This window comes from Psammomys obesus, unplaced genomic scaffold, assembly GCF_907164565.1.
Source record: "Psammomys obesus unplaced genomic scaffold, mPsaObe1.curated_primary_1811, whole genome shotgun sequence".
NCBI classification, from domain to species: Eukaryota; Metazoa; Chordata; class Mammalia; order Rodentia; family Muridae; genus Psammomys; species Psammomys obesus.
This window is the reverse complement of record NW_026596046.1, coordinates 33,862,661-33,874,814: the sequence shown is the minus strand read 5'-3', so window position 1 is coordinate 33,874,814 and position 12,154 is coordinate 33,862,661. Positions and strand designations below refer to the sequence as shown.

Below are 12,154 nucleotides of genomic sequence, written 5' to 3'. Positions count from 1 at the left end.
GACAAGGCGGCCACTGGGACGACCGAGACTCCAGCTCCCATTCCCGTAGCTTATGAACTCTGTCCCATACAGGTCGGGCCACGGCACCGCCATGGCGTCTGCGCATATGCTATTCCCGAGAGACTCAGCCCCACAAGAATATGGTGCGGTCGGGGGCGGAGCCTTTCGCTCCGCCCTATAGCGTCACGGCCCGCCCCGTTGTGAGGTTATAAAGCGCGCGCGCGGCGGCGCTTAGCCGCCGTGGCCGCGCTTCGCCGTCCTTTCGCCTTTCCTAGGGTGGCGGCGGCTGCCTGCTTCGGCTCTCGTGGTGTTGCTGCCGCCACGGCCTGGGCGCTGTTCCCCGGCTCCCGGAGTTCAGCGCGAAGCCCTGGCCCCAGCGGCCGGGGCATGGGCCGGGGACGCGGCGTGGAGCGGCTTTCTGCACGGCCGTGACGTGCACCGATTTCAGCATGAAGACCCTCATCGCCGCTTACTCCGGGGTCCTGCGGGGTGAGCGTCGCAACGAAGCTGCCGGCAGCGAGAACAAGAATGGAGGCTCTGCCCTGTCACGCAAGGGGTCTGGGCGATGGGGTGAGTGTCAGTCACCCCCGGAGCTTTCATCCTGGGGGTACGCACAAGCCAGACGACTCTCAAGAAGGGACTTTGGCCAAGGCACGCTGCCCTGTGCTGGACAACTAGGTTGGCGTCCCAGGCAACTGCTTCCAGTTTTTAAAAAGGTCTCACCTTGTAGCCCAGGCTGTCTTCCAACTCTCAATCCTTCTGCCTCAGCACCCGGAGTGCTGGGATTGCAGGTGTGTGCCAGCACGCCCGGCTTCTTGTTGGGGGAACCTGACTCTGCATCCTGTCATTTTTGTTCTGGGATGAGGGAAGAATCATGCTTGCCTAGTCTGTTTGGTCACTTCGAGACAGACAACCTGGTCTCCTAGTCAAGCCTGGGTTCATTCTCCATCTTGGTACTCACCAGTGTTGCAACATGTGTTACATCACTCCCCATCCCCCAGATGATGAGGGTGACACCACCCACTCTGCTCACTTATTAGTGATATTTCATTCTCCAGCCCCCGGTACTGTTCTTTCTCACAAGGTGGAGTAGGATTTGGCTGCGAGAAACTGGATGGGGCAGGGTGGCAAGGGTTTTGCAATCCCCTGAAACAGCCACTGGATGGAGAACACGCCTGCCTGGAACAGGTGTGCCCCAGCTGTCCTCTGCCGCAGCTTTTGTGTGCCAACTCAGACTGTGAAGCCCACTCAGAACCCTGAGTTTGACATACGTGGAAGTGGGGTGGGAGAGCCTTGGGTTTTGTTTGTTTTTCTTTTGTTTTTCCAGATGGGGTTTCTCTATGTAGTATGGAACTTCTAGACCAGTCTGGCCTGGAATTCACAGATCCACCTGCCTCCGCCTCCCACTTGCTGGCTTAAAGGCATGCACCACCGCTGCCCAGCTCTCTTGAGGCAGGGTTTCTCTGTGTATCAGCCCTGGTTGTCCTAATACTCTGTAGTCCAGGCTGGCCTTGAACACACAGAGATCCACCTGGCTTGGTTTTCCTTTTTGAAGATCTGCCTTCAAGGTAAAACTGAGGCCTTCAATAAACGGGTGGGGGTTGGGAGTGGGCAGAATTCAAATCACCCCACAGCTTTTCCCATACAAGGCAGAGCATCTCACACTCCTTAGCTGTAGTTGGAGAAACTGAGTGAGTTCTAGGACAAGCTCATTATGGAAATCTTAAAAAGTATAGGCAATTGGTCAAGATGGTGCACACCTGTAATCCCAGCAGAGGCAGAGGCAGGTGGATCTCTGAGTTTGAGGCCAGCCTGGTCTACAAGCAAGACCAGGACAGCCAACTGAAGGCCATTCAGACAAGCCCTGCCTTGAAAAACAAAACAAAACAAAACAAACAAACAAACAAAAAGAAACAACAAAAAGTCTAGGCAATCATGAAGAAAATCAGATTGCTGATAAATCAACTTTCTGGTGGTTACTTCTATTAGTACATATTATATAAAGTCAAGAACATCCTGTAGATACAGTTCTAAATCCAGTTTTCTCTTAATGTTAGTTACATCGTGAGTATTTATTGCCATTTGTACATTTGCCTTTCTTGTATTCTGGTGGCTGCAAGGTAACCCACGCTGGAGCACCATTGCAGTGTTTCCACCTGGCATCGGCACTCGTCCTAGCTGACTGTTGCTGTGGTTATCTGCCCCTGGAGAAGTACTGACCTGTTTCCATCGTAGGGGCAAGCAGTTTGAGCTGCCCACATCCTAGACTATGGCTTCCAACAGCCTCTTCTCTCCATGCTTCTCTCTTCACTGTACCTTTTGATGCCCTTAGCAGGGAAAGAAGTGACATGCCTGTGTTGATTCTTTTTAGATGTTCTCAATGTCTAGGAAATGGGATGGGTCTGCTGCCTGCTGTGGTCCCCCTGCAGATACTATTCCTGAGCTCTCCTCTGCATTTTTTGACACTTTTATTTTTTAACGCATGGGAATTTGTATTCCATTAGCTGATTTTGAGCAGTTCTTTACTGTCATAGCAGGAGAATTTCTCCGTGTTGTTGTCCAACCTAGAAAACACAATGGAAAAAAAAGTGGGTGTAATTACATCATAGACTTCAACAAGGACTAATGAAATGCAAACTAGTCAGTTTAGCTCTCTGGGATCTACTTTGGTGAAAGACTAGGTGGGGTAGGGGAGGGTGCTCAAGCAAATTTTATGTTATCTTGACATCTCCAAGAGGCCTCCTTGTACCTCCTTGGTCCTTGGAGACACTCCCTAGTGGCCTAGTTTGCCTCAGCAGCTCAGTTCCCACTAAACATCCTGTTAGTGGCAGTGTTCAAGGAAGGAGGAGAGAGCATGGCTTCTTCGAAGGGAAGTTCCATAATGGGTGAGAGATTCCCTAGATAACTTGGTGACTTGTTTTTGTCGAAGCTTGAGTGGTACGCATTTGTTGGGAGTGTGTGTGTGTGTGTGTGTGTGTGTGTGTGTGTGTGTGTGTGTGGCTTTTCAAGACAGGGTTTCTCTGTATCTCTGGCTGTCCTGGAACTCACTCTGTAGACCAGGTTGGCCTTAGAGAACCTCCTGCTGCCGGGATTAAAGGCGTGTACCACCACTCCTGGCTTGTGTTGGTATTTTCTGATCTCTAAAAGACTGGCTTGGACTGTGGCTTGGAGGCTATAACTAGCTACAGGTACATCCCTGCCTTTGGAAATGTGGAGCTTCTCACGGCAGGCAGAGCCCTTGAGTGCTGGTGGCTATTCTTAGGGTTTGATCTAGGACCCAGCATGAGGTAGTGGCAGTACAGTTCTGAGCTGGTACATTGTGGGTCTCCAAAGTCTAGGACAGAGGTGGAGTCATAGTTGGGGTTTTAATATAAGAATCCCAACAGCTGTTGATGACTGCATAGCCTGGATGGTGAAGATGGAGATTCCCGTCTCCTGGGAATATCCTAGGTAGAAGGTAGAACTAAGCGACCAGATTTGTTGGGGTCACTCTGGAACTGAGGGTCGACAGTCATCTAACACAGTCCTGCAATCACAGAATGAAAACCTCACTCCTGTTTCTATTCCTTCAGCTCTGTGTAGCTTTTTTCTCAGCCTTACAGAAACTATTCTTGAGTTACATCTGCCGCCAAAGCTAGGAAAGGAGGGCCAAATATAATGCTTTATTAGCAGGTAAGTGACTCAGTGGCAAATGTTGAAATCCTGCCCTGCCTACACCCTCCTGATTTAAATTCAGCAGCAAGTACTTGAGTTATAAAACCAGTTACCTATTGGTGCTGGCTCTGGCCCAACCTTCATAGTACAGACTAGAAACTGAGGTCTCTAGAAGAACTGGTCCAGGAGTATGAGAGACAAGCTAGAGCCCTGATCTATCTCCATCTGTGCCTGTCCGTCTCCCTAGAGAGGTGTGGGGACAGGAACACAGAGCTGACCATCATGTGTACCATGCAGTTGCCAAATGAATGCTGATTGCTTCTAACTCCATGCTGGGTATGGTATCTCTTTCTCGAGCTTTTTGAGAATGCACCCCTAAGCCTGGTAGATAGGGGTACCAACAGTCCACAGAACTTTGTCTGGCTAGATGAGCTGCTACCTCTCTCCCAGTGCTTCAAACCTCAGATCCTATGAGGCTGCCCAAACACCTCCCACCACCTCATAACCTTCTGGCCACTATGCCATGTGCTGGCACTCTTCCTGACTCTCCATCGTTGTCCATAATTTCATTTCTCTCTGACTCTCAGCACTTGCTTACCCTGCTCAGATCTTGGCCTGCCCACTTGGATCATCACGCTATCCTCTAGTCCCCAGATCCTTTCCTTTTGTAGTCCTTATCATTACCTAGTTATTTATCACGTGTGCTTATTATTGTTCAGGTATTTGTCAGCCCTTGGGAACAGGGACTTCATATGTCTTTGTCAGTGTTGGTCAGTGTTGTGTTCCTGGTGTCTAACCCTGTGCAGGCAGGTACTAGGAACCCTGTAGATATTTGTTGAGTAAGTGAATCATTAGTGGGACTTCCCAGGTCTTCTTGGCAGGAAGCCATGTCTTTAACTTCAGTGTAATTCCTTAGCTTTCCCCAGACCTCTTTGCCTGTATGTGCTGAGTGAGACAGTTTAGGGGCTGGGTAACAAGTGGTAAAGCCAGGTGTGCCATGATCCCAACATGGTTTGAACTATAGAAAACCAGAGCCAGGATTTCTTGGGACATGATGGGTTTACTATCTCTGGAGATTCCATTTTCCTCTTTTGAAATAGATTCAAAGCTGGGTGTGGTAATACACACCTTGAATCCCAGCACTCAGGCAGAGGCAGGCAGATCTCTGAGTTCCAGGACAGCCAGGCTGTTGGCAACCTGGTATCCTAAGTGCCCTGCTCTGTTGGCCTCATCGTCAAAGATTCTACCTTACTTCATGAAGACTGAGGAGGTGAAGACTCTTGTTCCTGGAACGGGCTCTCCTGAGTATGGGCTTGCAGTCTGATGGCTGAGCGCCTCCTAATGTGTCAGCCAGCATGCCTGACTTTGAGGAAGCAAGGCCTGAGGAGTGTACTCACAATGAGGATGTGCAGAGATTGAGCTGAGTAGTGACCAGGAAGAAGGGGCAACCTGGTCTGAAGGATGAGGGAACTGAATCACCCTGGGTTGAGGGAAGGCTTCCTGGGAGAGGAAAAGCTCATTCTGAGTCAGAAAGGATAAAATGGCATTAGCAAGGCAGATAAGAGCATTGAGCTAGGGCTGGTGAGATGGCCCAGTGGGTAAAAGCATTTGCCTTGACACCTAATGACCTCACGAGAGATCAGTGCCCATCACCCATGGTGGCAGGAGAGGACTCCCAAAAGTTCTGACCCCCACACATGCATACACACAAAATAATAATATTTTGAAAGATGTTCCAAACATAAGGAATAGTGTAAAGAGACACAAGTTTGGGTGGGAAATTAAGTCTGACTGGGCCTTTGAGGGGTCAGTCTGGGCTGTAGTGCCAGTGTACTGAGGACTAAAAACAAATGAGGCAGAGTGGTGTCCTGGCCTGTGGGTTTAATCTGCATCTGCTTTAGAAGACTGGAGAGTCCTCGGTACTCATGGGATGGAGCTACTGTTGGCTCCTTCGGGAGCTTGGGGCTAGGAGTCAGCCCCTAGGTGTGTGTTATCCTTACTCTGCCACTGAAGATTTGTGTAGTCTCAGCAAGCTTTGCCTCTTGCTGATTTTTAGTCCCTTCCTGTGTAAAATGGACAGGGGTGTGGTAGAAATATTTTCCCTGTTGTGGTGCTGAACCTGTGAGACCCTTTTGCCAACTCACAGGAGCAGGAAGCATGGGGGCCTACTCTTACTAGAGAAGCTAGTCATTCTGAGCCAGTGCAGGAACCTTGCTCTGCATCCGCTTTCTACTCTGCCTCAGTTTTCCTCAGTGCAGTGAGGAGGGTTGGCTAGGTCAGTCCCTTTGGTGCCTTCCACATCAACTGGAGAGGTGTGATGATAGACCTGGCCCGCTGCTCTTCCTCATTCTTACCAGAAAATGTCATCCCAGAAAATGGGGCTTGCATCCTCCTTGGGGCCCCCAGGTAAGTGCCCCAGAGGAACTTACCTCCCCATGAACTGCCATAAGGGCCTATTTTGGGTGACATGTGTGCAAGCTGGTGGTGTTGCCACAGCAGCCCCTCCTACTCAGAAAGTAGGTGTGGACAAGGCAGGCCACTAGGGTCTTGTGTCACTCATTGCACAGTTCTGGCTGGGCATGGAGAACCTGGAACCCTAAAAGACCTACTGCTTTTGTCTTTACCTCCCGGGACTCCACCTTATTTAATGAAAACTAATTATGTTAAACCGTGAACCTCTGGAATAACCCTTGTAGGAGCCAGTGTTTCTATTAGAATGATCATGTATAGATTAAAGAGCCATTAGTGAGTTCTAGTAGCATACAGAAGGTCCAAGTTGGCAAGACCTCAGACCTCATCTGCTCTATCCTTACCCCTTAACTTAGTGCTGGGAAAACCTAGAGAGGAGAAGGGTCCTGGGTAATGTAAGGTTCTTGGGATGCTGGGCTCCCTGCAGCAGGCTGTCGGTGGTGTGGCCAGGTGCTTCCCCAGCACAGCATGCCTGGGGTTTGGATCGCACCAGTTTCTCATTCCCGTTGGGACAGATGTCACTTATGGGCACTGTTTTAGGACACATGCTTTCTATAACAGCCCTCAAAGGAGGTTGTTCATCTCTCTGGGAAGGAGCTCACCAACCAGTGTGTTAGCAGGTAAAGTTGGCTAGTTTGCTGCTCTGTCGAAAGTTGTTGGGAGGAGTAGAAACTGGCTGGCTCTTTCTGGTGTTCAGGGTAGAGTCCAGCATTCCATGGCTGTCTCATCCTTCCTGCTGGCCTCTCCGTTCTCTCAGATCCGTCTCTGTGGCAGCTGTGCTAGACCTTTATACTCAGTCCTCAAAGCTGTGCTAACTCACTGTGCATGCCATCTGCAGGGCCCATGCCTTCCTCAGGTTAGGCTGCTACCTCATCTGAGCTGTTCTATCCCTTCCTCAGGGTGGGTTGGGGACATCCCTCTACTCCTGGTTCTTTCAGGCCCTAAGTAAAGAATTCATAACCTTGTCTCCCCAGCTGTGTCTGGGGTGGGTAGTCTGAGAACTAACAGCCTCTGGCAGGTGCCTGAGAAAGAAGCAGAAGGCAGGAAGAGACTAGAAGCTTTCCTCTTGTTTCAGGGCACTTAGGAAGTATGTTTCTCTCTGGAACCTGCCCTGTTGTCCCTGACTTTAGCCCAGCCTTTCACTTAGAAAAGATATTTCCTGTGCGGCACAGGTCAACTTATTTTGTTCTTGTCCACACAGTCCCTTCAAGCATTCAGGAATTGACCAGGTACCTGCTCTTTGTAATGGCTCCATTCTGGGCATAGGAACCCAGACAGAGCAAGACATTGTTCCTGCAAATGAATACACACCTCCCATAGTGAAAACAGCTATGAGTGTAGGAGTGAGAGGCAACCTGCCAGGCATAGCCAGTCCATCCCGAGATGGGCACAGGGAAACATCCCGGGGGAGGGTGGGTAGGCAGAGAGTCTGTGCCTGACAGAGAACCCCAATGTGCTAAACAACTGACCAAACTTAGAAGTAAGAGAACGATACTTGGTGGCACAGCAGGCTGGGTCAAGAGAGCCCCTGGCTCAGCATGTGCGGCAGTGCTCGGGAACAGCTCTGTGTGTGTGGAGTGGGCCTCTAATAGCAGTAGTCTTGACCCTCCAGAGCTGACTCTTCCACCATGTCTGGCCCTGTCCCCATCACATGTGTGGCCTCTGGATGAAACAGCTAGCTCACCTTTGGCCTCAAAGAAGTTGTACCACTTTGGCCCCTGACTGGGGGTCCTGACCTCCCAGGAATATGCTAAAGGTCAATATGTCAGCCCCTCATAACCATGCAGCTTGTGCACTGTCCTTTGGAGCAACTTGAGGGTAGCTTCCTCCTCCTTAAACCAAGGCTGAGTGTCGGTCCAGATGGCCCAGATGTGTCATCCTTGGGGCCTGGGAATATGGAAAGGATGCCTTTCTGCGCAGGGAGCCCCAGGGTTCCTGGAAACCTCTGCTTTCTAGCTCTCCACTGTCATAGCTGGGCCAGTTCTGCTTGGTCTTTTTTCCGTACGTTGTTCCTCATGAGGACGCTGGGTCTCAAGGAGGGTGACCACTTGTAAGAAGCGTTAGGTCCAGGGTTTGTGTTGCTTTAAGGTGAGGCAGGTGTTGCCACATCCATAAGACACTGAGCCTCACCTGATAATTAACTGCCGCTCACATAGATCCGTGCTTTTTATGGAGCTCCTGCGTAAACATTATCCCACCTAGTTCCCGCAGCAGTCTCCCTGAGCTAGGTATTAGCCCTTCTGTAGAGGTGAGGAAACTGAGGCTTGTGTAGGCAGTGACTCATCCAAGCCACGCTTCCTGTACATTAGAGCCCAGTTTTCCCGACTCTTGTTATTTTTTGCTCCTGGGTGCAGCTCCTCCACAGATGCTTGTAGGGGTGGTAGAGAAGCCATGTGGGTTGTCCAGAGGCATGGCCGCCCACTTGCTCTATGTTGCACATGCTCCCCCCCACTTCTACAGGCCAGGGACTCCTGCCCCTGGACTTGGCTCATTGCCCCAGATTCTTCTCCTTCATAGCATTTGTCTCCACCTGTGAACACATTCTCTTCCTCAGCAGTATCTAAACTTCCAGACAGGTGGGGCGGATCCCCACCCCCCCCAACACCCTCCCCCCCCCCCCCCCCCCGTACCTTCTAAAGGGCTCCTGCTTTGAGCCTTAGCTGTCATGCCACTTTGACTAGACGGTCTTCTGTTTTCAACTCTTCTTTGGGATGTTCCAGTGTCCCCTTTTTCTGGATTACAGATCTTGTGCCCTGACCCTGGCTTATTGGAACCCCCCTGCCCCGCCTTTGTTTTGGCAGTTCCACCAGCTACTGTCTCTGCTCACCTTCCAATCTTGCCTTCAGGGCACTGGAGAACCGCACTGCAAAGTCCACTCTGTACCTTTTCTCCTAGTCAACAGCCCTAAGGCTTTCACCATGTGAAAGCAGCAAGTGTCTCAGCTAACTGGCCACATGCACCTTACATACATTAAAAACAGTTTGCTAAGTACACACACACACACACACACACACACACACATGCACACACACACGCACGCACGCTATAGTCCCTGTGTGGAGGTCAGGGCACAACTCGACGGAGGTGGTTGTCTCCTTCCACCATAGTTGAATTCTGTTCATCAGGCTTGGTAGCAGTCACCTTGATCCGTCAGGCTCCTGTATATTTTCCCATTTAATCTTTTCCAACAACCCCATGAGGTTGTTCTTGTGCTCAGAGAGGTTTAATCACCCTCTCCCGGTCACAGAGCCAGCAGGGCAGAGCTGGCCCTTTTCCCCAGAGCTGGGGGCTTAGGTTCACTCTGCCACCCTTAAGCAAGGCTGAGAGAAAGCCAGAAAACTGTTTTCATCAGCTCTGGGAGCAGCCTCCTTGTTCACTCTATTAGATATTGGACAAGTATGTTCTAACACAGTCCTCAACATTCCCATTCTTGGGCCCTGAGATTGTGGCTATTGGGTCCACTGGCAGGCAGCTCTCATGACCTTAGCAGAAGCTTGACTATGGGAACATCTGGGTGGGGTTCCCCCTTCTTGCACAGCCAGTCTGCACAGAACCATTCCCATGACAATAAGGCACGGCATGGTGTGGGCAGAGCAGGCAGCCCTTCTCATCCAGGTATTATCTTGGGGTTTGGGTGTGGACTGCCATGTTTAGTGAGGGAACCAGCCTTCTGTAACATGGCATTGTTCAAGCGATGAAGGGACTTGGAGTCCAAAAACTGCCTTGACTACTGGCTTCCCATACCCTGTCCTTGTGGCTTTATCATGCCCCAGTTTCCTCCCTGCCTTTCTGCCCTCCTAAGGAGTGCCATGAGATAGTGACACGGCATAGGTGGTAAGACATCTGCTCCGGAACTCTGTCCTTCCCTGTCCCTTTGTCCTCCAGATAAAGAGTAGTAAGTGAGCCATGTGCAAGGATTAGTGCCCTGGATCAGCCTCCTGTGGGAGTCTTTGCTTCACAGGACTATTCTATTTGCTTTTCTCTCTGTGAAAAATGATGTTTACAGATAGAGGTTCTGTTCCCTTCATAAGTCAGGGAACGTGTGCTTATAGATGGCAGGAGAGCCTCAGCATGTTCATAGCAGGGCTTTCTTGGCTGCTGCTGCTTCTTCCTCCTCTTCTGCCTTCTCTCCTTCATTGGCTTCTTGAAAGCAGCCTAGTGCAACTTAGGCACTAGCCTTCTCTGGGCTTATCCATGTCGAATTTGTCTAGCTACACAACAAACCTCTATAGTGCCTACTCCCCATGACCTATGCAAGGTTTCACACACACCGATGAATCAGGTCCAGTCTTGGTACTTACAATTCACTGCTTGAAGGGGGGGGACACGACCAAGTAACTATGCATGGGGTTCGGTGGGACTGGAGCTGTATGAGAGAGCAGAGAAGAGTGGGTGTGTCTAGGGAAGCTTGGAGGATGAGGAAGTTGGACTTGATGGATGCTAAGACTCTCTTGCCATCCTGCCTAGGAGTCAGACAGGCTGTGTCGAGGAGGTGGTGGGTGGCATTTGATTGTAGCTTCCTCACCAGCTGGACTTCTGCCAACCAAGCTGAACTAGAGGAAGTGTTGACAGCTGGATGGCAAAGGCTGGTTATGCCCTGGGGATATACAAGGGAATCCTCACTTCCTAGTTCCCTAGGTGACTGTTCCAGGGTTGCTGCAAGCTGGTGAACCTTAGGAGGTGGACACCAGGGACCATGAGCTTCATCTAACTCACTCCCTTTTAGAGATAGGGAAACAACTCCAGAGAGGGAAAGTCACTTGGCCAAGTTGACACAAGAGTTGGTGGCACAGCTGGGACTATAAGCTTAAGGCCTGCTGCCTCTACCTGCCCTTTAAGAAGCCTGATCCAGTAGGCATGGTGTAGCATGCCTGTTAGTCAGCACTCAGGCTGCAGCAGAATTGCAAGTTTGAAACCATCTGGGCTTTTGAGACTCAGCAAAACCAAAGCTAGAGTCGGTGAAAAACAAAAGGTAAACAAAACAAACAAAACAAAACAAACAAAAAAGTGAGGCAGTTCCTGCTCTCTGAACAACAGCAGGGAATTAATTTCCACCCCTTCCCAGCTTTCCCCCAGCTTCACTGTGGGGAGAAGAGAGAAGGGACTTGAGACCAGCAGCCTAGGGCAGATGCAAGCCTGAATTTATATCTGGATAGAGTCCCACACTCTGACTGAGAGGCCCGGGCCATGATAACATCAAATGGGGATGATGATGATGATGATGATGGAGTCCCAGGACCCCAAGCTTCAGGAGTACCTCAGGCATCATTCTTATTTCTCTACCCTGCATGGAAGGAGGCCTAGGGGCCCGAATGGCTAGAGCATGGACCTTCTCTTCCTTCCTCAGCAAGTCTTCCTGGAGTACCTGTCTCTAGATTCCAGCCAGGTTCTGTCAGGGCACTGGGGACCTAGATGTGGATCGGAACTGACCTGGCTTCAGGCAGCGTCTGGTCTCATGTGGCATCAACTAATTGTATAGTTTGCACAAGGGAGAGGGGTGTGGGAGCTGAGAGCGAGAACTTCCTTCTCCATCTCATGTTGCTCTCTCCTTACTCTTGTCAAACAGAAAGCTCCCTGGGGTGGCAAGAAAGCCACTGTGGGCTTCCAGGCTTAGGTGGCCCCAGGGAAGAAAAGATTGTACCTCCCTAGAGGACATACTACCCTCGCCATCAGGAAAGCATAGTATGTCAAAGCAGGGAGCCGCTTCTGTGGAGCAGTCATGGTCTCTCTGGTAGGCCTCTCGGGGCTTCCGTTGGAGCCTGGACTTGGGGCCGGCCAGCCAGGCGGTAATGTGGGAGTGGATCTGAGGAATACGCTGCTGTGGAACCCTCCCAACCCTTCCAGGCATCTGCCGTTTCGTCTCTCAGAAACGCACTGGTCCTTCTGGACTATGTTCACCTGTGGCAGGTAGTAGGTGGTTGGTCCAGTGAGGCAGGGTGAGAACAGACTGGGCTGCTTGGATACAGACCTGGAGAGTCTCTTTAGCTTAGCCCTTGTGACCATTGTTGCTGACAGAGATGTTGTCAACCAG

General features: G+C 50.7%; 1 protein-coding gene across 1 annotated transcript in view; it reads left to right on the top strand.

Moving 5' to 3' along the window:
• The first annotated feature begins 218 nt into the window (after positions 1 to 218).
• Dgat2 (diacylglycerol O-acyltransferase 2) overlaps positions 219 to 12,154 on the top strand; it is a 30,351-nt gene continuing 18,415 nt past the window's right edge. Inside the window, exon 1 of the mRNA XM_055623037.1 lies at positions 219 to 570. Coding sequence (XP_055479012.1) covers positions 450 to 570 — 121 coding nt within the window. The 5' untranslated portion in view covers positions 219 to 449. The remainder of the gene's footprint in view (positions 571 to 12,154) is intronic.